The sequence below is a fragment of the Eptatretus burgeri genome, chromosome 2, assembly GCF_056783735.1.
Source record: "Eptatretus burgeri isolate ZD-2024b chromosome 2, Ebu_testis_v1, whole genome shotgun sequence".
Taxonomy (NCBI): Eukaryota; Metazoa; Chordata; class Myxini; order Myxiniformes; family Myxinidae; genus Eptatretus; species Eptatretus burgeri.
Window position 1 is genome coordinate 34707262 of NC_140962.1, and position 25540 is coordinate 34732801.

The window sequence follows — 25540 nt, forward strand, 5'->3', positions numbered from 1 at the left end:
AGATTACTGCACTGTAACGTCAGAAGCAATGCCTCTCGGTGCTGGTTCTCGCAGCTGCCCTCTGCCATCACCTTGGTGTATCTTTACTGAAGTTACACATCACTTGTATTATTATTATTTGATATCTCTTATAGTACACATACACACATACACACAGTATTACAGTAATAGCTCAGAGTTTTTAAAAGTAATGTAGAGTATTGTAATAAAGTTTGTTGCCTTATTAGGTGTATTTGTTACATCCTGGAGTTAGGTTTCTCGAGGAACAAAATCTTATCTCCACTTATATAATAGGAGAACATAGGAACATTTGTTTGAATTTATGGAAATTAACCTGACAGAAGAAATTTACAGAACGTAACCCTTCCGTAAAGCGAGGGATTACCATACTCTCAATTCTGTATCGCATGTCAAATTGGCATGCCTGATTGTCTTTTGCAATGCAAGCAGAGTCGAATTGAGTGGGTTCGTGTACCCCCCTTTTTCTCACCTTTGGGTTGGTCTGTCATTCTTTTTAAAATGTTGGTGACGGCATGGTCTCGAGTTTTATATATAGTTGAGCTATAATGTCAGATTTTTGCTTCTAACAGCTACATCGAATCTCGATGGCAGTTGTCCTGTTCTGTGAATCTTCTCGACGTCTTATTATTTCGTCACCTTCTTTTGGAGCAAGACACAGAGGAAATCGGAGGGTAGAAAGGCATTCTTCACCCCTGATCCTGCCCAACATTTCTTTCGCTGCTTTAACCCATAACCCATTTCACTTCGACTTTTCGTTGAGTAAATGAGCATTGACCTCACTGACAAATCACTTTTCTGACGAGCATCAATTATGCAAAGTGCTAAAACCTTGTTGCCGCCTTCTTGCTCGAGTGCAATTTTGCCAAGCTGATTAAATTGACTGTGAAGGTGCAGATGTTCTACAGCTTTGCTAAGTGGGTTCAGTTGACCAGCCTGAACTCAAACTTTTCCAGCATTGAAAGAACACAAAGTGCATTTCTTTTTGTCAGACTTTAAAATATTAATACATAAAATTGAGAAATTTAAAAATGGAAATCTAAAGTTATTGAAATTGATGGATATTTGAAAGGACAAGATGAACAGAGAATGAGAAGCTGTGGAGTCTTTGTCGCTGAATTTGACTTTAAATGTTAAATAACCCTTTCATCCTTCCCAGCTCCTCAAGGATGCATCATGCATTGTTGTAGCAACCCTTTCCCCATTTTAAACTTCTAAAATCCAGGCTGACTGCACACCTCAACTCTTGTTCTCTTGTTTGTGGAACCACCTTCCTGAGGTGGTTCTTTCTCGCTCTTCCCTTCAGGACTCCAAGCAAGCGGTGTACCACCATCTCTTATCATCCCTCATACCTACCTGCAATCTTTCCTAACCCCATTAATCCTCCATTCCTGGTGTTGGCTTAATGGTTAGGGTGGTGGGCTTGGGATCCATGGATCCTGAGTTCAAATCCCCCTCAGCTGTTGAATTAATACCAGGTGGGGTTGACTCTGCCTGTCATCCTTCCGAGATTAGCAAAATGAGTGCCAGCATGCTGGTATCCTGTGTCGGAGTGGCGACCCATCCAGGATTGTACCCAATAGCCAAGGAGACTGCTGAGGCAGCACCAACGCTCTGCACAGAGTATGGTCCCAATGGATGGATTAACTCTACCTGACCGAGCCCTCTTGCTTGCAGGTTTCTTCCCGTTTGTTTCTCTTTCTCTCTTTTTCTCCCCACTCCCCCATTCGCGTTCCCTTGCTTGTTGCGTATTACTGCTACCCTACCACAGGTTTGCTGCCTTTTTATCCTGTATCCTTGCTCTTTCACAGGATTAGTCATTTTGTATACAAACAAGTAGTAAAACCCAATGAAACTTGTCAAAAGTCATCAGTATCATGAATGATGGTGAAAAACCTACTTGTCTATTTGACTTTTGTTATGATTTTGGTATAAATTTGTTTTTGTTATTGCTTTTTTTTTTCTGAGAAGGAGTTGTGCTGGTAGTGATAAGCAGTGTGTGGTTGCTCGTGACTTCCTCTAATGCATAACTGTTACCTTACTTCTGATTCACCTTTTCCTTCTACCTTTCTTCTAAACAGCGGAGCAGGGAGATTTTGAGCCTTCTCTGTCAGTACCTGCTTACCTTTCTCAAATTCGGCTGTTGCCTGAACCAACAGCGGAGCGACTAGAACAAGTTTCTAAGCTTCATGAGGAACACAGGTGGATACTGAAAGGGGAATGGGGGAGGTAAACAAAGTGTGAAAGGAATTTATATTTTCTGCCATTTTCTCCACTTCTCCCTACTTTCATGTTGTTGGCTTCAATTTCCTTCCCATACTTGTCAGAAAATCTCCACCAGTAAGAGCCAAGTATGAATAATGTATATCCTATTGGTTTGTAAGAATCATTCATCGAGGGTCATTTTGACTCCACAATGAGAAATTGATGAAGCAAGTCACTCGATTGTTCTGGGTTTTGTTGAGGCATTAAGTGTTTCGTCATGGTGTCCCATTTTTTTTTTCAGAATTTTTCCACAACTCATTTTAAAAAATTATTTAATTTTTCAATTTTCAATAATTAATTTTCCCCAATTTAATTTTTCAATTGTATAATTATTTCATTTATTATGTTTTCAATTTACTTTTTTTTTTTCAATATGCAATTTACTTGAAAAAAATTTTTTTTTTTAAAGTACAGTACTGTATTTCATTTTTCAATTATTTATTTTTCATGGTGGGGGGGGGAGACGGGGGGACTTGTTTTCATTATGAGGCAAAATTTCAAGTGCTACCAATTGGCTGATATTACAAGCTGGCTATACCGGCCAGGAACCATCAGCAGCCCTCGAGTTACTCATGCATGGGGGAGGAGTGGATACGGAAATTTATGAAATACTAAGAAAATGAAAAGAAAGTTGGGAATATTGTGAAGAAGAGAGAAAGTGGGGTTTCTGAGTTTGGCTAATGTTTGTTGGAAAGAGCTGGTAATGAAGGGAAAGCATAGAAAGAGAGGGGTTTGGGTTGGATCAAAAATTGTCATTTTTTTGCACATAATAAATGGATGGCTTTTTAGTTTTTCATCAGCCAATTTCAGCTTGGTATATTCACACCTACTGACTGACTTCATAATGATTTGATGTCTACACTCCTTTAAGCCATGGACAATGGTCTTATAAACAGTCCAAAGTTTTTCCTTGAAAAATCAGAGCGATGGAGGACCCCCAGTCTACAGCTGGCCTTAAAGACAAACTTTGTTATATGGTTGCCCAGGAGAAGGCATGGCGAGTGGTGAGGCCTAGATGTTCATTGCTCTTCCATAAGCCTCACTCTTGCAAAGAAAAGAAAAAACTTTCCAGCGGCTGACCATATAAATAAGTGGGTACATTTGATGATCCTTCCTGAGCGACAAGGTGAGACTAAATTTGCCAGGATTTAAAAACGAGTTGCATCTATCAAACTAGAATATAATTAGAAAATGAACAGGACAGAATGAACATCGTAAATATCTGTGGAAAAATTATGTGCCCAGACCGGGAATCGAACCCAGGTCCTCTGGGGAACCATACCAGTGCTCTGCCAGCTTAGCTATCTGGGCGACCCACTGGCTGAGCAATGCACTTCCATGTCTGGGCACGTAATTTTTCCACATATATTTATGATGTTCTATCCTGTTCATTTTCTACTGGCATTACTACACCCCCTGCGGTGTTTAATAGCGGGCATGGATGTGTTACCCCCACAGGGGGAAGGCCCTCTCGAGAGCAGGCCCGAGCTGCTCCTATGGTTGGCAGTGAGTGCCCCAGAAGCAGTAGGGGAAAGAGAGTGGCACCTGTTTATGTGGAAGAATTGCGTGGCTTAGCCGGTGGGTTGCCCAGATAGCTCAAATGGCAGAGCACTGGTATGGTCCACAAACCACATCCACATCAATCCAATATGACTACCATTCGGCAAAGACACGAACGACTGTGGCAAAATCTGGACCAGGCTGTTCATTCCACTGACCAAATTTTGGTTTTAGTACCACATTTTATACATGAGAGTAAGTAACTTCTCTTCTAATGGCATCGAAGACCACTTCATCTCATTTATCACTTACTTCCCATGTTTAGCGTGTAGCTCTTCATGGGACCTTTTCATCTCCTCTCCCTGTCAAGGCTGGAAGGCCCCAAGACAGTGTCCTCATCTTCATCAATGATCTTTCTGATTCCCTGGAAAATCCTGCCTATCTCTTTGTTGGTGATTCCACCCTCTGCCATAACATGTCTCATCCTTCAGACAAGCAAGCAGCAACCTCTTCCCCTTCTGCAGACCTTGACAGAAGGAGCTGGTCCAGCACTTGGAATATGTCTTTCAGCCCTGACAAAGCACACATGCACACATGCACACACGCACACCCTGTCTTTCCGAAAGGACCGTCTGGCAAACCCTCTCATCTACTCCCTAAACAAACCACTTAAAGAGGTTGAGTCACTCTAATTTTTGGGCCTCACCATCAGCCATGGTCTTTCTTGGGCAGACCATATTTCTAAGATGGCCAGCTGCCAACGAGGCATCCTTTGTTGTGCTAGGTTTTTCTTTGGCCAGTCTGAAATGTTGACAACTTATAAGGCCTTCACTCACAGCTTGATGGAGTACTGCTCTCTCCTTTGGGCTGGTACCCTTGCCTCACACCTTGCCCTTCTTGAGGCCGTGGAAAGCAAGGCTCTCAAAATCATTGGGATCTTCTGTGACGAAGCTGAGTGTGTCAGCCTATTGCACTCACATCACAGACAGGCTGGGGGTGGTGGGGGGGATTCTGTATTCTGCCTCCTTTCTGGTCTTGCACTCTCTGCCCCCTCTTAATTCTGTCCCACCCAGATTTCTACAGGATGCACATGGTCTGCTGGAAACCCTCTTCTTGTTAAACTTCCCAAATCTGGGGCTCACTGCTCCTCTCCACTCATTTTTTCCTCTTTTATTTTTTCTCACCTGTGGAATCCACTTTCTCCATTCTGTTCAGCCCCATTCTTCCCTCCATGGCTTCAAGACAGCTGTTCACCGCAACCTCAGGTCATCCCTCAGCCATACTCATGATCACGTCTACCCCAAATGACCTCATTTACAAACACTCCATTTTTCCATGTTGTGATTTTGTTTTACCCTTTCCCTCATCCCTTTTCGTTTGTTAATTGTCGGTTGGGTTTTCTCCTCCACTGTTTCATCTCTCCCCCCCTCCCCTTCCTCGCTTCGTTTCATTCAGCTTGTGTGCAGCTTGTTCACCCCTGTCCTCCTCCTCCTTGATCTCACTCTTGCTCTCTCTCTCTGCTGTTGGTGTTTCCCCTTTTCAATTTTGTTCCCCTCCATTCTGCTTTTGTTTTTTCCACGAGCCTCGATCATGTATTGAAAAAAAAGAAGTGCAAAATACAATGTTTTGATTTCACCATTTAACCATTTATTTAGTCTCATGTTTATCATCTAATTTCTGATATGGGAGCTGACAGGATAACCAGAGGCAGAAGTTTTACCTTTTGAGCTATCGTATGTGATTCCTGGTCGTATCCTGGAGTTTTACAGGCAAGGAGTTCCTTCAATGAGTGTGTCATCCTTCAGTTGGGATGTGAAGCCACCTGCCTTGTCTGCTAGTGTTTGCTGGTGGATGTTGATGATCTCTCTGTTTCTTTCAAGAAATGTGTTTGGGGCTTTTACACTGTCCAAATTCCAAATTCTTCCTTTGGTTGAATTGAAGGCTTTGATGCTTTTACTGAACCTCACTTGCTCTTTTTAAAATATTTTTAAAATTATTTTTAATGCCCCAACACTTACCCTTCCTTCTCCGTTTGTCAAGAGTAATAGTAGCAGTAACTATAAATCTAATGAATGTTTATTAAAGGTATGTTGTGGTGCAAATTGACTGGTTAAAAGAAGGGGGTTGGGGGCATCGTGCTGGACTTTGATATCATTATGATGCACAGGCAAATGTAGTATAGGCTGTAGGTGATTATGCATATAAAATATTCCATCCTCTTGTACGTGGCTGTTCCCCCCTCATCCCTTTCTTCTGTAAACTTTTTTTGTCATCATGCAGTTAAATATATGAAATGTATGCATAGGGGTATGCTACCAGATGAGGCGGTCATTGCATACTTGGCACTAGTGAAGACCCTGCCGCTGTATGGAGTGGAGCTGCACTATGCCCAGGTGAGCAAATTTAAGCATTTAATGGTAATAATGAGGAAGGTGAATAATGGGGAACTAAGTGAGGGAAGGGACGGGGCTTAGCATTATTTTGAGTCGCTCATTACAAAGAAACTAATTTGTATACATGGGGTGTGTGATGTTGGCATCAACAAATATTAAATAATGGTGTAAAAGGTGAGTTCCTGAACCCGTGAAATAGTTTTCTGTTGTTAAGCTTGTACGCTTAAAAAAATGCGATTGAAAGGTGTGTACTGCAAGTCTAAAGTGTTTTAACTTCTATATTTGCTAAATAGAATTCCTCAAAGAGGGGAGAAGGACACAAAGTGCATGGAAATTTACAGGAGAATGAAAAAAAACAACAGCAGTCAAGAGGATATTCAAAGGCTTCTGTAACCACAGTCATAGCCAAGTGTTGGTTAATAATTCTTGTGTAAACAATCAGGACAGGACAAAAGGCAAATTGAATCCCTTGTAGAATGAGCACAACATTCATGGAGTAGAATGAAGTCGTCAGGTTTCAGTGTAAAGTGGTGTTCAAACAGGGATGCTACTTCACGGTCCAACAGCTGGCAATTTTTTTGTATCAACCCAGAAAGAAATTGGAGGACAAAGAGAAATTCTTGCGATTGAAGATTTGGTGTCTACATCAGAGCCAAAAGAGTGAAAGCTGTGCCCCAATGATATCTCAGAAATGATTGCGACCTCTCTCCACTCCCACCCCCACCCTCACACCTCCTTCCTTTCCCCCAACCACCTTTTCCCTTCCTATTCTATTCCTCAAACACCCTGTATAGGCAAGTGACATTGTAGCATTCATCTCTACATAAGTGTGTTGTAGGATCACTTTGCATGTTGAGCAACCCCTGCCACTTTTTTCTCATGGTCTTATCTGTAGCAGGGGCAAAAGTAATCAAAGGGATAGTGCAGTTCACCACCAGGTAGTGTGCAACGTAACATGACTTTACTGTGGTACAACATCGTTCCCACAACACGCAGCACAGACAATAAAAGACACAAATCCACAAAGCACCAATCAAAAATACTAAACATCAATTTTATGGACAGAGGTCCAAAGGCGGCTCACAACTCGGCGTATTGTAGCAGAGCCTGGTGATATTAAAACCAAGTTCTGGATACTACCAGCAATAAGCTCACCCTGATCAGTCGCAATTCCAACGCCTATTTGGTTCAGCTTTCTTCCTCCACCTTTCTTTAAATAAGCCAATCAAAAGGTGAGAACCATGCACCTCAGAAGGCACTACGTAATCGACTAAAAGTTTCTGGTAACCTCTTAAGAGAGTTCAAAGGCCTTTTTTGTCCCTTCCTTCCTTCCTTCCATTGGTACATACTTTACCTATCATATTGGTAACAAGTCAATTTAACCTTTTCTCTCTTTTTTTTTTTATGTAAAATAAACTTGCCACAAATGCATGGTTCATAATGATGTAATGACCTCCCTTCCCCCACCTGCCGATCTTTGTGTATCAGCATGCCATAGTCTTGCAATACCACTATTGAATGGTGAAAGCAGAGCATATCGACACATGTCGACTAGCAATAGACAGAGAATTACCATTGCTGTTTTGGTTGCTTTACCTGTTGTGTTGAGATAAAAATGAGAAACTGCGACACCAGATTGGTCAAGACAGTAGGAGTTTGCATTCCTCCCATCAATGGAATGCGCGCTAAGCCCCAGCACGTCTCGTGCCCGCCCATCCTATTTTTCCTCTGTTGTGTTTTTCTTTTTTGCTGGAAAGTTTTCTAAATGAACCCCTTTTAATACCCGATGGAAACTATTTTCCCTTTGCTCTTCCCCGCCTATGATACCCACTTGAAGAGCCTGTTTGGAGCGGTATTCTCTCCGCTCCCCCCCCCCCCCGATAATTTGTAGCATTCTTAGTTGCCCTCTTCAGCCCAATAAATGTTTTTGCGAGCAGTTCGTTCTCACCTTTGAAGCCATAAGTAAAATACTTTGCTACAATCGAAGAAGGCTGCTCGTCACACCTGCGTAACTTTTTTTTCAAGTCAGGCCGTGGCACCAGTCCCAAATCCCAATCTTCTAAATGTTACCATTGGATCTTTAACAGTGTTGCTGGACGAACAACTCCCCCTCCAATGAGGCCAGCTATGTATATTGTTTGCATGCCAACCAGAAAGGGAAAATGGGTGGAAAAAAAAAAGGAAGAAAAGGGGTTCCAGGAGAACAAAGGTAAAGTAATGAAGGTTTAGGAGGAAGTGGATAAAACGAGAGTAGGGAATGAAGCTTTGGATGGGGCATCCATAAGAAGAGGTCAATAATTCTGCTTCTTTTGTAAATGTATATCACTCTAAAGGTTAATGTGCAAAATAATTCAGTGCCTTCTAAAGTGCACCACCGACTACATGCATTTGGATCAACGTTGGGTTGGGGTCGAGCCCAGAACATAGGACTTGGCACAGTAGGATCCCGTTGATTTGCTCGGATTCATTCCGTGAACCATTAAAGTAAATATTCAACGAAACATGACTTTCAAAAAGGCAAATTTAACCAAGTTTGCTATGCTAATACTTAGGAATACTCGACTTTCTCAACGTTGGTGTTTGGCCGCTTTGGCAGACAATTTCAGCGATAGGTTTCATGAACTGAAAGTTAACAAGGCTATGCTAACCTCTGTGCGAAGCAATGCGAGTCAACATTTGGGGCCTTGGCCCTTGTTCCTCTTCATCAGACGAAGGACTAACATCCAAAACATCAGCTTTTACTGTGTTTTCCATGATGGTTGGTATATTGTCTTCAAGTTGCAGTTGTTTAAAGCTGATATGCTAATCAGATTATGTACTTAATTGAAAAGCATTCGGCAAACACAATTAGAGAGTGGAATGTGAAACTGGCGTTGTGCTGTTAAAGCCAAGCATGAAGGCAAGGTCCAGCCGATCGCTGGCTGGAGTCTGCTGTTCCCACCCTCTCTTTCCACCACCCCTCCCCCAACAACCACCTGTTCCCACCCCTTCTTCTTTCCATCCACCCCTCCCCCCCCAACCTGTTGCTATCCTTTCTGTCTCTCCTTTCCACATCCACCCCCATCCTCTCTTCCTCCCCCGCCACCCCATGGCTTTTAATCTTTCATCAAATGGCCTTTGACATTGTCATGATTAATTATAACTTTTAATGTATGTCACACTCTTAAAATCTCCTTTTTACAGTTGCTCTTTAAAATTCGAACTTTTCTTACCGTTTCATTTTTGTGATGTCTTTTGGTGTTTATAGCTCATTGGCTTTGTTACATGGGACAAAATTAAACAAAAGATGGGAAGCAGCCTCACTTCTCCGCCACTCCTTTCCCAGAGTGTGTTTGTGCGTGCGTACAATTACAAGTTTGAAGGCAGGAGTTTTATCTTGGACATGTATTTTTTAAAAGATATTTATTCTTTTCGTTTTCAGAGAAACATTCCTCTATCTTTATTCTGAGTTTGAGTGTGAAAACATTTTGTGAAGTCCTTTTGGGGACAGGTTAAAACACATCCAGTTTTCGTGCAAAATCACATTTTCCGGTAAGGGATGGTTGATGTATTGTTACAGATAAGACTTCAGGCCATCCTTTTGAAAAGTACAATTGCAGTTCTTGTTTAGAATTATTGACCACAAATTCCAACCAGTAAAAAACTTAAAAAATGTATTCAAAATTTTATAATGTGTTTGGCATGTGATTAAAAATTAAATTGCTTGAAGGTAATGGAGCCTTTCAGCAGGCTCTCATGCTTTAGAATTGAAGCATGTCGTGGCTCCATAGTTCGAGACAAACCAGGCCTGACGCTTTCAAGTGAAACGGTCTTTATTCAGGTGTGAGGGCTTCGGGCTTTACAGACTTGTTGACATCCATCACGGCTCAACAATGAGCTGCAAGTGTTTACACTTGCGATTTCCTCCGTATTGCCTTGAGCTATGTCTGTTTTGGTAAAATTGGTTTACATACTACATCAGCCTTTGCTAAAACGAGCCATTAACACTCACCTTTCCCCTCCCCCTTCCCCTTCCCCCTCCCCCTCCATCCTCCCACCCCTATTCCTCTTATTAGCTGTTGTATTGTTCTATGTAAACAAGACTTGTGTTTAAGCTATTACTGTCTGCTGCAATGACAATTTATTTGCTGCCCCAATCAGGATGGGAACGGCGTGGAGGTGCAAGTAGGTGTGATGGCGACTGGTCTGGTTATTTTCAAGAATGGCATTCGGATACCCCTCCCATGGTGTGTCCTCCCTTATTTATCCCAATACACTATTTAAATTAACTTGTTTACTCTGTTTGACCAACTTTGCTGCACTGCCTCTTCATGCTTTCTCTTTCTCATCTTTCTTCCCTTCAAAAACCTGCATCACCTTTGCTGGCACATTTTTAGCTCACCTGGACTTTAGTCAGGTGAGCTTATGCGATCGAGCAGTGTTCGTAGGTGAGTCAGCCAGCCAGATGACTTCAGTCATCACTTGAACCAAACAAACGATTTTGATGAAAATTGACCACAACCTTCATCACCCGTGATGTACCAAAGTTTATCAACCGCATCAAAATGTGCACTCATTAAAGGGATCTCGGGGATTAGGGGTGGTTGACCCCCCCAAAAGAGGTATTTACTCTCTTCTGCGAAACTACACACAAAATTTTAATGAAACTTGACCACAACCATCATCACCCGTGATGTACCAAAATTTGTCCACGGTATTAAAAAACAAAAAAAATCAGGGTCTAACGGGGTGTGCGGTGGTTTGAGTGACTGTTGCTCTTGATCCAGGTGAGCTTCAGGATGTGCACTCCTATCTTTATTACCTCATTTCTGCATGTTAATTTGTCTTGTTCTTCCTCTGCCACTTTCCCGAGAAACATGTTTTTCCCCTTCCTCCCTTTTCTTTCACTCCACTCTTTTTTATGCCTCAACTTCTACCCCTCACTAACTCCCCATCCCCTACTTGACTCTTGTCCCCCACTTTCTGCCCCCCGTTCCTTCAATTTCCATCCCTCTTTGAATAGATAAATTTGTTACAAAACTTTAAGGTCTTGTACTCGACGATAACACGTCTTTCCTCATCTTTATCTTTTCTTGAAGATTTATTTGTGCTTTTGTTTTGGCCTTTCTTCATGTGAATGCATACGTAATTGGGGTTTTATAAATAACTTTATTTTCTGGTGCATCATTACTGGAATATGTCTATTCAGTGACCCCAAAATATCTTGTTATCTTAAATATTCATTCGTATGCTTACACATGGGGTAACGAGCTTGATCTCCCCTCATTTCTGCCATTGATGCTCTCTTCAAAAGTTGGTTCTGCTACCTATTAAAGGGAAGCAAATCCGTGTGTGTGTGTGTGTGTGTGTGTGTGTGTGTGTGTGTGTGTGTGTGTGTGTGTGTGTGTGTGTGTGTGTGTGTGTGTGTGTGTGTGTGTGTGTGTGTGTGTACAACAATGATTTTGTAATAAATAGGATAGTGAAGACCAAATGCAAAGTGACGTTTATTCCACGATGGACCTTCTTGGTCCCTTAGTCATATGCTTTTGTATGTGACTTTTTATTCCTTTTACAAACCTTTTCCGGCCACATATAAGACTAACTAGAGAATGGAAATGCAAGCGTGTAACACCATCATCGCTCATCCACTTGATCTTGGTTTGGAATTGGCATGAACTAGGTCTCGTATAGATTTGCATGAGCAGTCATATAAACACAGCTGTATTCCTGTACATCTCGGGTAATTGCACGTGGCTGCACCCCCACCCTTGACTCAGGACTGTGTATCATTAAAGCGTGTTTATGAGCTGGCTGTGTAACTTGTGAGCACGCAGGTGTGGTTTGTCCATGAGTGTGCCTGGTGTTGCCTGCACTTGAGCTTGCGATGGGAGGTGAAGCAAGTAAGCTTGGTGGTGTTTGGGAACAATGTAGTGTGTGCATGTAATTATTATTTGCGCCTGCTAATGACATGCTTTAACAACCTGTATTCGCTGTGTACTATACAGGGTATTTCAAAAGTAACAGTGCATTGAGCGAAATACTTGTTTCATGTGTTTGTTAATCTTAAAATCAAAATGTATGCTTGATTGACTCACTCAAGTGAGATTCCCACCCGCTGATGATAAATACTTTTCTCCGAAAGACTTGCCTTTTTGCACAAGAGGTGTTGAGTTTTTACTGCACTGTTTCTTTTGAAGCACCCTGCATCTGTTGATTAATTGTTTCACCAGTCTGATCACCTTTCTGGCCTTCAGCATGCGACACCTTGAAGACCAATCTCTGATGCTTATTGGGCATGGCATCCAGAATGAGAGTGCCACTCAGATTAATTAGTGCCAGATTATATACAATTATGTACTGCTGCTGCTGCTGTTGCTGCTGTCACCATGCCCAGCCATGTTTCCTGAATTTGTCCAGTGTGTTTTATATTATTCCCGTTTCACTCATTCAGGGTTGCATATGGTACAATACACCATGCCAGATATGTTGATTGAAGTCCTGTTCTCCTCGTAGCCATCCGTCTTTCTACCCCCATCGCCTCCACCCCCTCCCTCAACTCGTCTTTGTACTTTCTCCTGCCTCACTCTGAGTCTTCTCAAAGTCGGAAACTTCGAACAAATTTCTCATCTCTGTCCAGTTTGTCTTTTCATCTCCTGACATTGTCTGACAATCTATTCTCATAAAGGATGTCCCAACTCTATTGTCTTCCAACATAGCCATTCTATTACATGCTTTGGCTGATCTAGTTCACAAACCTGCTGCTGGTATTTTGGTGGTATGTGTTCATGATTTCCGTCCCCACAGTCGTTATCCCTCCTGACCACATGGACTGTCCCCCTGCTTTGACAACTCCATCGATGAAGCTCCATCTTCAGACAGGATTCAAGTCGTTTCACCTCGGTCCTTTCTTTATAATCTGTGGAGATATCATTTTCCACCATACTAGTTGGCTGGGAGTCTGTCATCAAACTGAATACCGGTCTTGCAACCAAGGCCTTATGAGATAACTGCTTTTATTCTGTATCGCAGTCCTTTCAAACTCGCATCTCTTCAAATGGCAGTCATTCTTTTTTTTTAGTTGTGTCAAACCACCTCCTGGGTGTTTTGTTTGTTTGTTTATTTATTTTTGTGCTTCACTCCTCTTGGCTTTTCTGATCACCCCTTGTGAGAGTTTGTCTCGGTGGTGGTCTTCAGAGAGCCGCCAATTGCTGACATGTATGGCAGTTCAGCAAGGCAGTTTGGCATACTCTGAAATTCATCATATTGCTCAGACTGGTCCATTATCTCATTGGCACCCCATGTCAACAGTTCCTGGAATTCCTTCCTCAATAGACTGCTTTGTCTCCTTCACCAGTTCATCCTGTCATGCCTTGACTTGTACTACTCCAGATCCTGACCCAGGTACACTGAGGCATGTGACTGCTTTCATTCTTCACCAGAAGTGCAAACACGACTGATGGAAACCTTATGGTCCTTCTGCAAAGCTGACCAGTCATTCTCTGATACAGAGCCCAACATAATCTCCTCGTATCTAGCAAAGTCTGGTGGCAGCTGGAAGAAGTCTGTTTCCAGGACACGTTCCCCCTTCTGTACCTTCACTCCTCAAGGCGAGTTAAGTTTGACACTGATGTGGAAAAAGCTGAATCTCTTCACATTGTCTTTACTAAAAAAGGCCAAGGTACACAATCTGTCCCTTTGCCTACTCACCGTTTCTCCATGACAGACTGTTCTCAACAGCATGTGGACATCTCTCCCAAGAAGCCTGAGAACTTCCTATTCGGTATTGAAGTCCTTTGCAGCCGGTGCGGACAGCATTGGCACTACAATCTTCACAAAATGTACCTTGGCCCTGTCCTCTTTCTTTTTCTTACTTGGATCCAGGTATTTCTCTGATGGTCTCCTGCCTTCATGTTGAAAATTACAAATGTCACCCCCTTTTCATAAGAAAGGATACAAGTCTTATCCATCAAATAATGGACTGGAGAACCTTCTTCCCATCAGAAGCAAAATTATTAAATCTGTCACTGTGGCAGAGAGTTATCTCTCCTCCGACCCCTTCATCTCCAGCATCGGTTTTGCTTCTACCCCGGTTAACTCTACCACGGACATGTTGCTTCTTGAAACTCAACAGTGGGATGGGATGAGATGAGGGCCATCTCTAGAGCTTTTGATACTGTCTGGTGCTCAACCTTGTTCTCCCAAGGTGGTGACTAATGATGTTCAGGACTCCTCCTTGAATGATTTTTCATATTTTCTTTGCGAGAGAAGCAATGAGTTGTTTCCAGTCATTGTTATGGGATCTTTCTCTTGAGAGTGGTTTACTGCAATGCACTAGCATTTTCGGATTGATCTTATTCTTGGTCTGCATCATTGTCCACATTCTCCACAATTTTGTTTTTGATTCTACTCTGTGACGAACAGCTCACCACACTTCTGAGAATCTGTTGCAGCATCAATCTCTGCAGATCTGGAAAATAACAAAAAAAACCTTGGCCAGCTCCCTGGAACATATCTTTCATACAGGAAAATCCCATGCTTTCATGCCGTTCCTCAGCTCGGAGTGGTTTATCTCGCCAGATTTCCCTCCTTCCAACTGGTATACCTCTGACCAACCTTTGGAAGAGGTGCTTTCACTGGAAATTCTCAGCCTCAGTATCACAACCTGTCTTGGGTTGGGGCCACATCAACAAACTGGCTTCTAAGAATGGTAAACACCTCTATATTCTCCCCAGAGCATGTCCATTCTGAGATTCTCAGAACTCATTCCAAGGACTTCATCCAAAATGTATTGGAGTATGGGTCTCACTCTGGGTTGGCACAGCTGCTTCCCATCGAGCTTCCTTGGAGGTGATAGATTCCAAGACACTGAGTGCTTTTGACATATTTCACCAAGAGGTAGAGTTCCAATGTCTGGTTGTTTTACTGTTTTATTTTATTATTATTTTTGCCTCACTGCTGCTGGCCTCACTTCTCTTGCCCTCTCATTGGTGTCTATGCATCAATTTAACATTCCCCTTGTTTGGTTTTGTCATTTTGTACAGTTGTTTTTTTTTCTCAACATTAGCAGAATCTGTGAGGTTAAGTTGTGTATTAACAAAAGGTTTTCTTTTATTAAGTTTCTATAAAGGCAGAGGGTACTTGAGCATTGTGGTATAGGATCATGGAAGTCATGTTCCAAGATGTACTTTCCATGGGGAAGTTGGGTTCACGTTCAAACCAGTACAAGTTTTAACCAGATAATGGCATGGGAGATGGGGGTTGCATTTCCTCCATCTTTTCATATGTAATACATGGATGGTCCCAAATGGAACTTCAATTACTTTCCCAGTGTCAGCTGCCACTGCTTGTCCACGATTTGGCCGTCTACCAAATGTAACTTGCATTACCATTTAAAGTGAATAAAATCAACAATGAAGAGGTTTGGAACAGGTTGAAGTTTTTAATAATTTGAACTTTGTTTCCTTTTAAGCCTCTTAGCTCTCTTTTAGATTGCATTTTTCACTGTATGCCTGCAGGAGGAAGATTGTGAAGCTGTTTTTCAAGACAAAGCAGTTCTTTATCCAGCTGGAGAGGAGGCCGGTAAATATCATTCATTTCGCTCCTTATTTAACCCTCACTACCGACTGCCTCCTTGCACCACCCATTACCTATTTGTTGAAGGGATGTACCTTTCTTTATCCTTTATGTTCTCACTATAATAGCAATACCATTATTTGACAAGTTCGCACAGTAATTTATAGTGCTGCAATACGAGTCCGTCGTATGCCGCGGAGTACAGGCATATTAGCAGAAATATTTGGTCAACCTCCCACAAATTGCAACAAAAACAAACTCAACAGATTTTGATTCCTGGATATGTCCTCGGTGACAGAAAAAAAAAGTCCTAAGGGATCCTCCGGGTGGGAAAGTTCTGAAATCATGGAAATCCAATATGGCCGCCACCCGGCTTCGGGGAAAATGAGAATATTGTAAAGATTGATATTTTAAGATGTAAATATATGTTTTTCTGCATTCTAATTGTTTCTAGTTATGGTCAGTATATTGATATACAAGAATAATTATAAAAAAAGTGAAATGTATTGAGGGTAAAATAAAAAATTATAGCTTTTTTGTCTAAAAATGTCAAGTTTTTGTCCCGAAAAAAAAAAAAATTACCTGATACTGATTTTGGCTCCTGGACAAAAAAAAAGGAAGAAACGAAGACACAAGATGAAATCAAGTCTATGGCAATACAATATAATTATGTAAATCATTGAAACATGACAAAATTCACAATTCCACTCGGGGCAATCACATCTGCCTGACGAAGGTTTCGAAATGAAAATTAAAATTCGCATTAAACTCAGAAACTACATCCATTATAAACTTACTATACATGTTGAGAAAAATCAAGCGTATTCAAGTTAGAACTCAACAATGACGTCATCATCCTCATCATTGTCACATGGAGTGTTTGTGCAGCCAGAGCCCCTGCAGTTTCCACAAGCTGGAGTGCACTCAATGTTGTGCTTCTTGCACGTGCATCTCATGGTGCTACATTCAGCCTGGCAGTTGCATCTAATGACACGTAACATCTTTTCAGGAGCTGGAGCTATTGATGTCTGAAGTGGCACAAAACCCTCGTCACACTTCTGCCAACCCCAGTCTGTGGAAGAAGTATGCAAGTCTGACGTCTTGAAACGAATCAAAGACCACCTTCAGAAGCATGCCGAGTCTGCAAAGATATCTTCCAGAACTTCAGCGCTCTGGGTTCCTTGTATGGACATGCTAGACATTCTACGCAAATACATCCGGGCAGAGCGCACTGGGAACTGGGCACTACATATACAGGCCATCCAGGAAATGCTGCCTTACCTGGCAGTCTCGGGCCACAACCTGTATGCCAAATCTGCGAGGGTGTATCTGCAGCAGATGTCCAACCTCAAAACTCAACATCCAAATGTCCAACAACATTTTGATGAGGGGTTCCATGTGGTTCGACGAGGTGATCGCCTGTGGGCAGGTCTTTCATCTGACCTGATCTTCGAACAAGTTCTGATGAGAAGTTTGAAGACCAGCGGGGGGCTCACACGAGGGTGAGGAATGACAGAGCAACAACGGCTGGTATGGCTACTATCAATGCCTGCCTGTGCAGAAATAAACCAGGCAATTCAGGAGCTCACAGGTGCGAAGTACAACACTGGAGAGCAGAAGAAGGACATGACCAAGGCAAGACAATCTCGTGACTGGAAGGACACACTATCAGCTCTTCAGTATTTACAGGAACGGAATCCATTCAGTGGTGATCCACGTCTGAGGAACATTGCCACTGGAGTTCATGCACACCCCACTGTCAACGTCGATACAGCACATGCTGTAGGAGCCAAAATATTGAAATCTATGGATGGGAAAACACCTGCCAAGTACACATTTAAGAGGAAAGACCAAGTTGTCACCCTCGGCATGAAGCCATCTGTCAAGATTGATGGAGAGCAAGTCCAGGTTGACCCACAACTCCTCTTCCAGAGACTGATCACTGTTGCACAGACAGCAGAAGTACTGGAGTAGGCCTTCAAATATGAACTGTGCAGCTATCCACCAGCCCTCTTTGATTCCTCTCTTCAGCTCTGAGACGCACACAAGCCAGTCTTTGCTGATGCCATCTGGGATCTTCTTGGATCCGATGTCCCAGCCGATATCCCCAATGATGGGCAACAGTATGTTTTGGATGGCGGGGCACTTGTTCAACGCATTCCATGGTCTCGTGGATCTACATACAGAGACATATGCCACCAGTACACTGATTATGTTACGAAGAAGTACGGAGATGCCATAGTCGTGTTTGATGGTTAAGAGAGTACCAACACGAAGGACATGACACACCAGAGATGGTCTAAAGGGAATGCTGGCACTACTGTGACATTTACAGCTGACATGTGTCTCATAATGAAGAAGGAACAGTTTCTTGCCAACAGGCAGAATAAACAGCGATTCATTTTTATGTTGAGTGAAGAGCTTCAGAAGAACTGAGACACACCATGCCTCAGGGGATGCTGATCTCCTGATTGTACTGAAGGCCGTGCAGTCTGCTATTGTCACCAACACTGTTAGTTGGTGATGACACAGACCTCCTCGTCCTCCTATGCTACCATGCAAGCTTAGAATCCCATGACCTCTTCTTTTGTCCCGAGGCAAAGAATAACACGAAGAAGCCTCGCATCTGGAACATCAAGGCTACAAAGAAAATAATTGGTACAGACATATGCAAGCACATACTATTTCTACATGCAGTTCTTGGGTGCGACACGGCATCTCGTCTTCATGGGATTGGAAAGGGAGCTTCCCTCAAAAAGTTCAAAGCAAACAACACATTCCGTGACCAGGCCAAGGTTTTTGATACATATCCAGCTTCCGCATGTGATGTGGCAGATGCAGGAGAAAAAACATTGGTGATAATCTACAACGGAAAGTGAACTGACACCCTGGACACCCTCCGGTATGAGCTGTACTGGGACAAGGTGGCTTGGAGCTCCTCTCATGTGCAACCACAGACATTACCACTAACATCAGAAGCAGCAAAGTATCACAGCCTGCACGTGTATCTGCAAGTCCAAGAATGGAAGGGATGTGCAGATGAACTTCTTCCGACAGACTGGGGTTGGCAGAAGTGTGACGAGGGTTTTGTGCCACTTCAGACATCAATAGCTCCAGCTCCTGAAAAGATGTTACGTGTCATTAGGTGCAACTGCCAGGCTGAATGTAGCACCATGAGATGCACATGCAAGAAGCACAACATTGAGTGCACTCCAGCTTGTGGAAACTGCAGGGGCTCTGGCTGCACAAACACTCCATGTGACAATGATGAGGATGATGACGACATTGTTGAGTTCTAACTTTAATACGCTTGATTTTTCTCAACATATATAGTAAGTTTATAATGGATGTAGTTTCTGAGTTTAATGCGAATTTTCATTTTCATTTCGAAACCTTCGTCAGGCAGATGTGATTGCCCCGAGTGGAATTGTGAATTTTTTCATGTTTCAATGATTTACATAATTATATTGTATTGCCATAGACTTGATTTCATCTTGTGTCTTCAACATTTCTTATTTTTTTTTTGTCCAGGAGCCAAAATCAGTATCAGGTAAATATATTTTTTTTCGGGACAAAAAATTGACATTTTTGGACAAAAAAGCTATAATTTTTTATTTTACCCTCAATACATTTCACTTTTTTATAATTATTCTTGTATATCAATATACTGACCATAACTAGAAACATTTAGAATGCAGAAAAACATATATTTACATATTAAAATATCAATCTTTACAATTTTCTCATTTTCCCCAAAGCCGGGTGGCGGCCATATTGGATTTCCATGATTTCAGGACTTTCCCCCTGGAGGATCCCTTAGGACTTTTTTCTGTCACTGAGGACATATCCAGGAATCAAAATCTGTTGTTTGCTTTTGTTGCAATTTGTGGGAGGTCATCTGACATTTTGACTGTACTAGCGGTCTTTGATCAATTGTCGTGATGATCATGTGCTTGTGATGATCATTTATCCGTGTTGCGTTCTCATTGGCGTTAACATTATCCCTGTTGTCTTCGTCATTCTGTTTTGTGCAGAACGAAATGCGTGATAACATTCTGGATTTCAACTTGGATAACTACAAATTGTGCAAGGTCCTCTGGAAGAGTTGTGTGGAGTACCACAGTTTCTTCCGAACTCAGCGGAATCCTACCGTCGACCGTCCCCTTCTCCATCAGTTTTTCACAATGACCACACTGCTCAGGTCTGCAAGCATGCTCAGGCCTCCAAATCTCTGTATGCACCTTGATGTTAGTGGGCACCAGTTCAAGTAGTTTTTTTGCTTGTTTTTTTATCCCCTGCCGAGGGCGGAAGGGGGATATTGTTGTCACCCAGGGCGTCCGGCTGTCCGTTCGTCCGTCCGTCCAGGCGTCAACATTTATAGCTGTGAGTGCGATAACTCATAAACTGTTCGCCATATCGATTCGAAATTTGGGTCACACACGTACCACCTGAAAAGGAAGAACCCCATTGATTTTGGGCGTGGCCGGATCCAAGATGGCCGACTGGGGCTGCCATCTTGGAAAAAATGTTTTTTCGCCATATCAATTTGAAATTTTAGTCACACATGTACCACCTGAAAAGGAAGAACCCTGTTGATTTTGGGCGTGGCCGGATCCAAGATGGCCGACTGGGGTGGCCATCTTGAAAATATTTTTTTTGCCATATGGCTTTGAAATTTGAGTCACACATGTACCACCTGAAAAGGAAGAACCCTATTGATTTTGGGCATGGCTGTATCCAAGATGGCCGACTGGGGTGGCCATCTTGAAAAAAATGTTTTTTGTAATCAATGGAAAACCACTTGTCTAATTTCAATTATTTTTGGTTACTACGTTCCTCACCCTTGGGGAACTTTTTCGAGATGATGACCAAATGGTGTCTTGTTTCCAATTCACCTCCCTCATTATCTGGAATATGTATGACCTTTTTAATTCAATGGCGGGGGGTTCCCCATCTCTGATGGTATATTTTCTATATCCAACAGGGGTCGTCCAGGGACTAACACTAGCCAGACGTCAATAGAAGAATCAAATGGGAGAAAACCCATCAGGTAGGTGTAATCTTTGGGTTTTTCTGGAATTTTTCATCATGATGTGGTGAGGACATTTCATTGTTTGGCTTTCATTGTAATGGTAATGTCATGAGACTATGAGCTTTTCAATTCTGATAACTAATCTTTCATGTTTTCAGGAAGCAGTTAGGCCTGGAGACGAGTGTGGTGCCAGATGTGATCACTACTTCAACGTAGGTAACACTTGTGGTCATGGAAGCAGAAGTTAGTTGCAAAAGGAATCTGTTATAGCTTTATATTAGATCCTCTAACATAAGGTTTGGACAGACAGCTTGATATCTTGACTTTCATGTTGTCATGTTTGTAAAATGAAGGGCATGCTATTGCAAGAGACCTCAGGTGACACTTTCCCCAAATTTCAGGACTGACACTTGCTGTCTGTTTGCTGAGGTACATTTTATCTCACTTTTTGCTTGTCTCTCACCTTGCAGGCCACTGAAAACAGATTCTGGAAGAAGCGAACTGGATGACTGCTTGCGAAGTTCCCGTGAAATGATGGATAGTACCAGCCTCTCAGCCGATTCACACACGTAAGGGTACAATCATCTCCAGAATACAAAATCTGGCATTAAAATGTTTGTTACTGAAATCAAACATTTCTGAATTGTCTTGGCATGTTTAGATTATTGTTAGATTCCGATTTGATTCAAACTACTATTCTGGTAGTCATGCCAAAAAGGAGTTCTGGTTGTGTGTGATTTTTGAGAATTTTTATCGCCTGCTTTCTCTTGATGAGACATCATGATATGGGAAAAGCCCCCCCCCCCCCCGTTGATACTGAGCCTGCAATTGGATTAATTGTGAATGTGTTGTGGATATACTGCATTTGCTGTGATGTTGCATATAATGTGTTAATCTTTTGTGCATTCTAACATAGGCAATCATGATATCCTGAAAATATGGTGGTGGCTGCATTCAGGGATAAATCTAATATCCATGTAAGACCTGCACTCTTGATTATTACCTCTGCCACCAAAGGTGGGCAGAGGATTTGTTTTCACCCCTTTCTGTCTGTCTATCTGTGAACAGAATATCTCAAAAATTTTGTGGACTGATTCAGCCTAAATTTTGTGGACAGGTTGGGTGTGTGATGAGGAAGAATCGATTCAATTTTGGTGAAGATCTGGATTCCAGAATTTTTTTAATTGATTCTTTACCATTGAGAGATGTGGCCAAAAATGATATATAGCACAATTTCTCAAAAAGTTGTGGACGGATTTGGACGAAACCTGGTGGATGAGTTTGGTAAGTGATAAGCACAAGCCGATTAGATTTTGGAGGTCCGGAGTCGGATCCGGCCTATCAGTGTGATACAATACTTAACCTGTTCAGCCTATCGGAGGTATGCACTCAAACGTGTACCGTTCCAGTTATTATTGTTCCTCGCAGAAGCCCATGGTTAAAAATACTACAATATAAAGAAGAAAAAAAGGAAGCCTTTTTATACGCCTGATTTTACATGTGTATATATATATATATATATATATATGTATATATGTGTATATATATATGTATATATGTATATATGTGTATATATATATGTATATATGTATATATGTGTGTATATATATATGTATATATGTATATATGTGTGTATATATGTGTATATATGTATATATATATGTATATGTATATATATATATATATGTATATATATATGTATATATATATATGTATATATATATATATATATATATATATATATATATTGTTGTGGTTACCAAATTCGCAAACCACCATTCAGGTCCCTTAGGTGAGGTATCTCGGCAAGTATATGTGTAGTTAGGCCCAAACCCGTTGTCTAGTGGGAATACATGTCATTTATGCGTGCTGCGACTCTTCAGGATAGCCGTTTTTCTTTTACTATCTTTAATTTGGACCAACCGCCATGATTACCACCACAATCACAACATCAACCACCAACCACAACGCCGCTTCACCACAACCGCCACGACCTTCCCGTCACACCTCGCAACCGTAGCATCGCCACCGTTCTTGCCCCGCTGTGGGTACCGGTGTTGGACTCGTGCAGGGCGCGCGTCGAACAGCGTGTACAAAATCACGGATTTTGTGCTTCAAAAATGGATCAAAAAGCCTTCACGCCCACTTTTTCTCGGGCCAATGGGGAGCGAGGTGAAAGGTCAAAGGGAGGGGGTCAAAGGCGAAGCTACGGGGGGGATAAAAGGACCGTGTTCGTCAGTCAGAGGAGAGTCGGAGAGTCGGAGAGTCCAGAGGCGGAGAGGCGGAGAGTAGGAGAGTCCAACGGGGAGAAGAGTAGAGTCGGAGAGTCCAGAGGCGGAGAGAAGGGCAGAGTCAGGAGAGTCCAGAGGAGGAGGAGAAGAAGTGAGTAGGAGAGTCGAGAGGCGGAGAGGCGAGGAGTCGGAGAGTCGAGAGGCGGAGAGGCGGAGAGTAGGAGAGTCGGAAACAGAGAGTCAAGACTTCGCGGGCGGTGGAGCTGCTCGTCGTGTGCGTTGGAGTCGGAACGGAGGGGACGAGCTGTGGAAAGGCGGCGACACCAGACGAGGGGGTGCTCGCGTCGTGCAAGGAGCTGCACCCGAGGGAGGCCGACAGCGCGACCTGGCCGAGGTGGAGACGCTCGTCGCGGGATAATAAAGATCCTCTATACCCCGAGCATCAGCAACCCCCTCCTGTTTCCCCCCGCGCTGAGATAGTGCGACCAAGGGGGCCCCTTTCCCACCCCCTACCAGACACTGTCCGCGAGGCCCGCGGAGTTGAGGGCCATCGCCGCTCCGCGTCTCATCACCAGACGGGTAGGCGCGACCCGGTCTCGGCCTCAGGCCCGCCTCATCCTTGAGGGTATTCTTTTCCTTGGTTTTGGGTATGTGTTGTCGGCGCCGTCTGTGAAGTAGAATTGTATAAGTGTTGCCGTGTGCTCGGTAGTCGGTATTAGCTCTGCATTGTGTTTCGCTTTTATATTTGCTTTTTGTGTAAATTGAATTGTGTCTTTTCTGTGTGCTTTTGGTGGAATTGAATGTGTGCTTTCCGTTCGGCGCGAATAAATGTGCTTTGTGTTGAACTGTTTCCCGCTTCGCTTCGTCATTTCTCCCATTGAATCCTCATCTTGCTTCACGTAAAGGGCTGGTAGTGGGCTGAATACGCCCTATAATTAATCGAACCGTCGAGGTCGACGATAAGACCGCTCGGTTATTCTGATAGTACGGAACGGGTCGCTTAAGTGGCCCGTGTCCGAAGTCGACCTGCGGCGAGGTGCGATCGCCCGGTCTACCCTCCGCGTGGGTACTTAGGTAGGTCGAATTTGGCGAGCAACCCTATCCCACGCGGGGGCTGATTGGCTCGATCGCGGTGAGACCGAAAGGTCCACCCGTGACTGGTTCCCGGCGTTAGTCCGAGAGGGTCACGACTGGATTGTCCGTCCGGTGGGCGACGTGCCGCGATTCGAGTTACGTGGCCGTCAGCACGCCGGCGGGCGCGAATCCGTAACAATATATATATATATATATATATATATATATATATATATATATATATATATATATATATATATATATATATATATATATATATATATATATATATATATATATATCGGGGCGTATTATGTGATTCCGTCCGTCCGTGTCTGTCTGTCTGTCTGTCTGTCTGTCTGTGCGTCCGTTCCTGTCCGCACTCTAACTCCCAAAGTTTTCAACTTTCACGTTTTATATTTGGTACATTGGTACAGACTGTGGAGACGGTGTGTTGCGACATACGTTCTTCATCGAAAGTGGTTGCCGTTTTCCATGTAGTAGCACAATTCTGTATATACCTTCTTGTTTGGGCATATATTGTGCTCACTTGAGCTCTTGTTGTTCTTGCACTGCTTCGAAGAGCTCAAAAATGGGAATGATAAATATTTCTCAACAGCAAAGAAAAAAAAAAAAACTTTTTTGGTGGAGCAATCGAGACAGCGGTCAGTTGCTGATGCATCACCTTGGTTCAAATCTTTTGCTCAATTAAAAAATTTTAAATTTTCCTCCAAGTTTGGATGAATTTGAAGCAACTTTTACTTAACAATTAATTTGATCAATTTGAAGCAACCACCGACTTGACTGTAACTGGACCATACGGCATCAGCTTATGTGTCCTAAAAGCCTGCTCTGCTGCTCTTGCACTTCTCTCTGCCATTTTCACCCTGTCATTTACCCTAGGTCAGCTTCCATCTGTTTGGAAATCGGCCAACATCACAGCATTGCATTAAAAAGGTGCAAAAACAGATCCCCTTGATTACAGACCAATTAGCTTACTTCCAATCATCAGCAAGGTCATGGAATCTGCCATTACAGTTGATATGAAGTCCTTCCTTTTCTCCAACAACCTCATCTCAGATCATCAATTCAGATTCAGACTTGGTCATTCTTCCTTGGACATGCTGCTTCGACTCTCCCAACAATGGATTGAGGCCCTCAATATCAGACATGAGATCAGAGCCATCAATCTGGACATAACTCGAGCTTTTGATACAGTCTAGCTAGCATCCAGCCCTACTCTTCAAACTGTCTGCCGATGGAATCCATGGCTACCCCCTCTCTTGGATTACTGACTTCCTCCCCTCTTGTCGTCAACATGTGGCTTTCAAACGGAACTCTCTTCTTCTCTCACTGTCAAAGCTGGAGTACCCCAAGTCAGTGTTCTCGGCCCCATCCTATTCCTAATATTCATCAATAATCTCACTGACTCTCTGGAAAATTCTCTTTGTGTCTCTGCCGTGACATCGCTCATC

The 25540-nt window shown here is 42.8% G+C and overlaps 1 protein-coding gene across 1 annotated transcript in view; it reads left to right on the forward strand.

The window, feature by feature from the left end:
* PTPN4 (protein tyrosine phosphatase non-receptor type 4) overlaps positions 1-25540 on the forward strand; it is a 98659-nt gene that overhangs the window by 12266 nt on the left and 60853 nt on the right. The window contains exons 7-14 of the mRNA XM_085867537.1: positions 2100-2220; positions 6089-6176; positions 10317-10402; positions 15671-15734; positions 19763-19929; positions 20713-20778; positions 20919-20972; positions 21231-21329. Of these exons, the coding sequence (XP_085723663.1) occupies positions 2100-2220; positions 6089-6176; positions 10317-10402; positions 15671-15734; positions 19763-19929; positions 20713-20778; positions 20919-20972; positions 21231-21329 (745 nt within the window). The remainder of the gene's footprint in view (positions 1-2099; positions 2221-6088; positions 6177-10316; positions 10403-15670; positions 15735-19762; positions 19930-20712; positions 20779-20918; positions 20973-21230; positions 21330-25540) is intronic.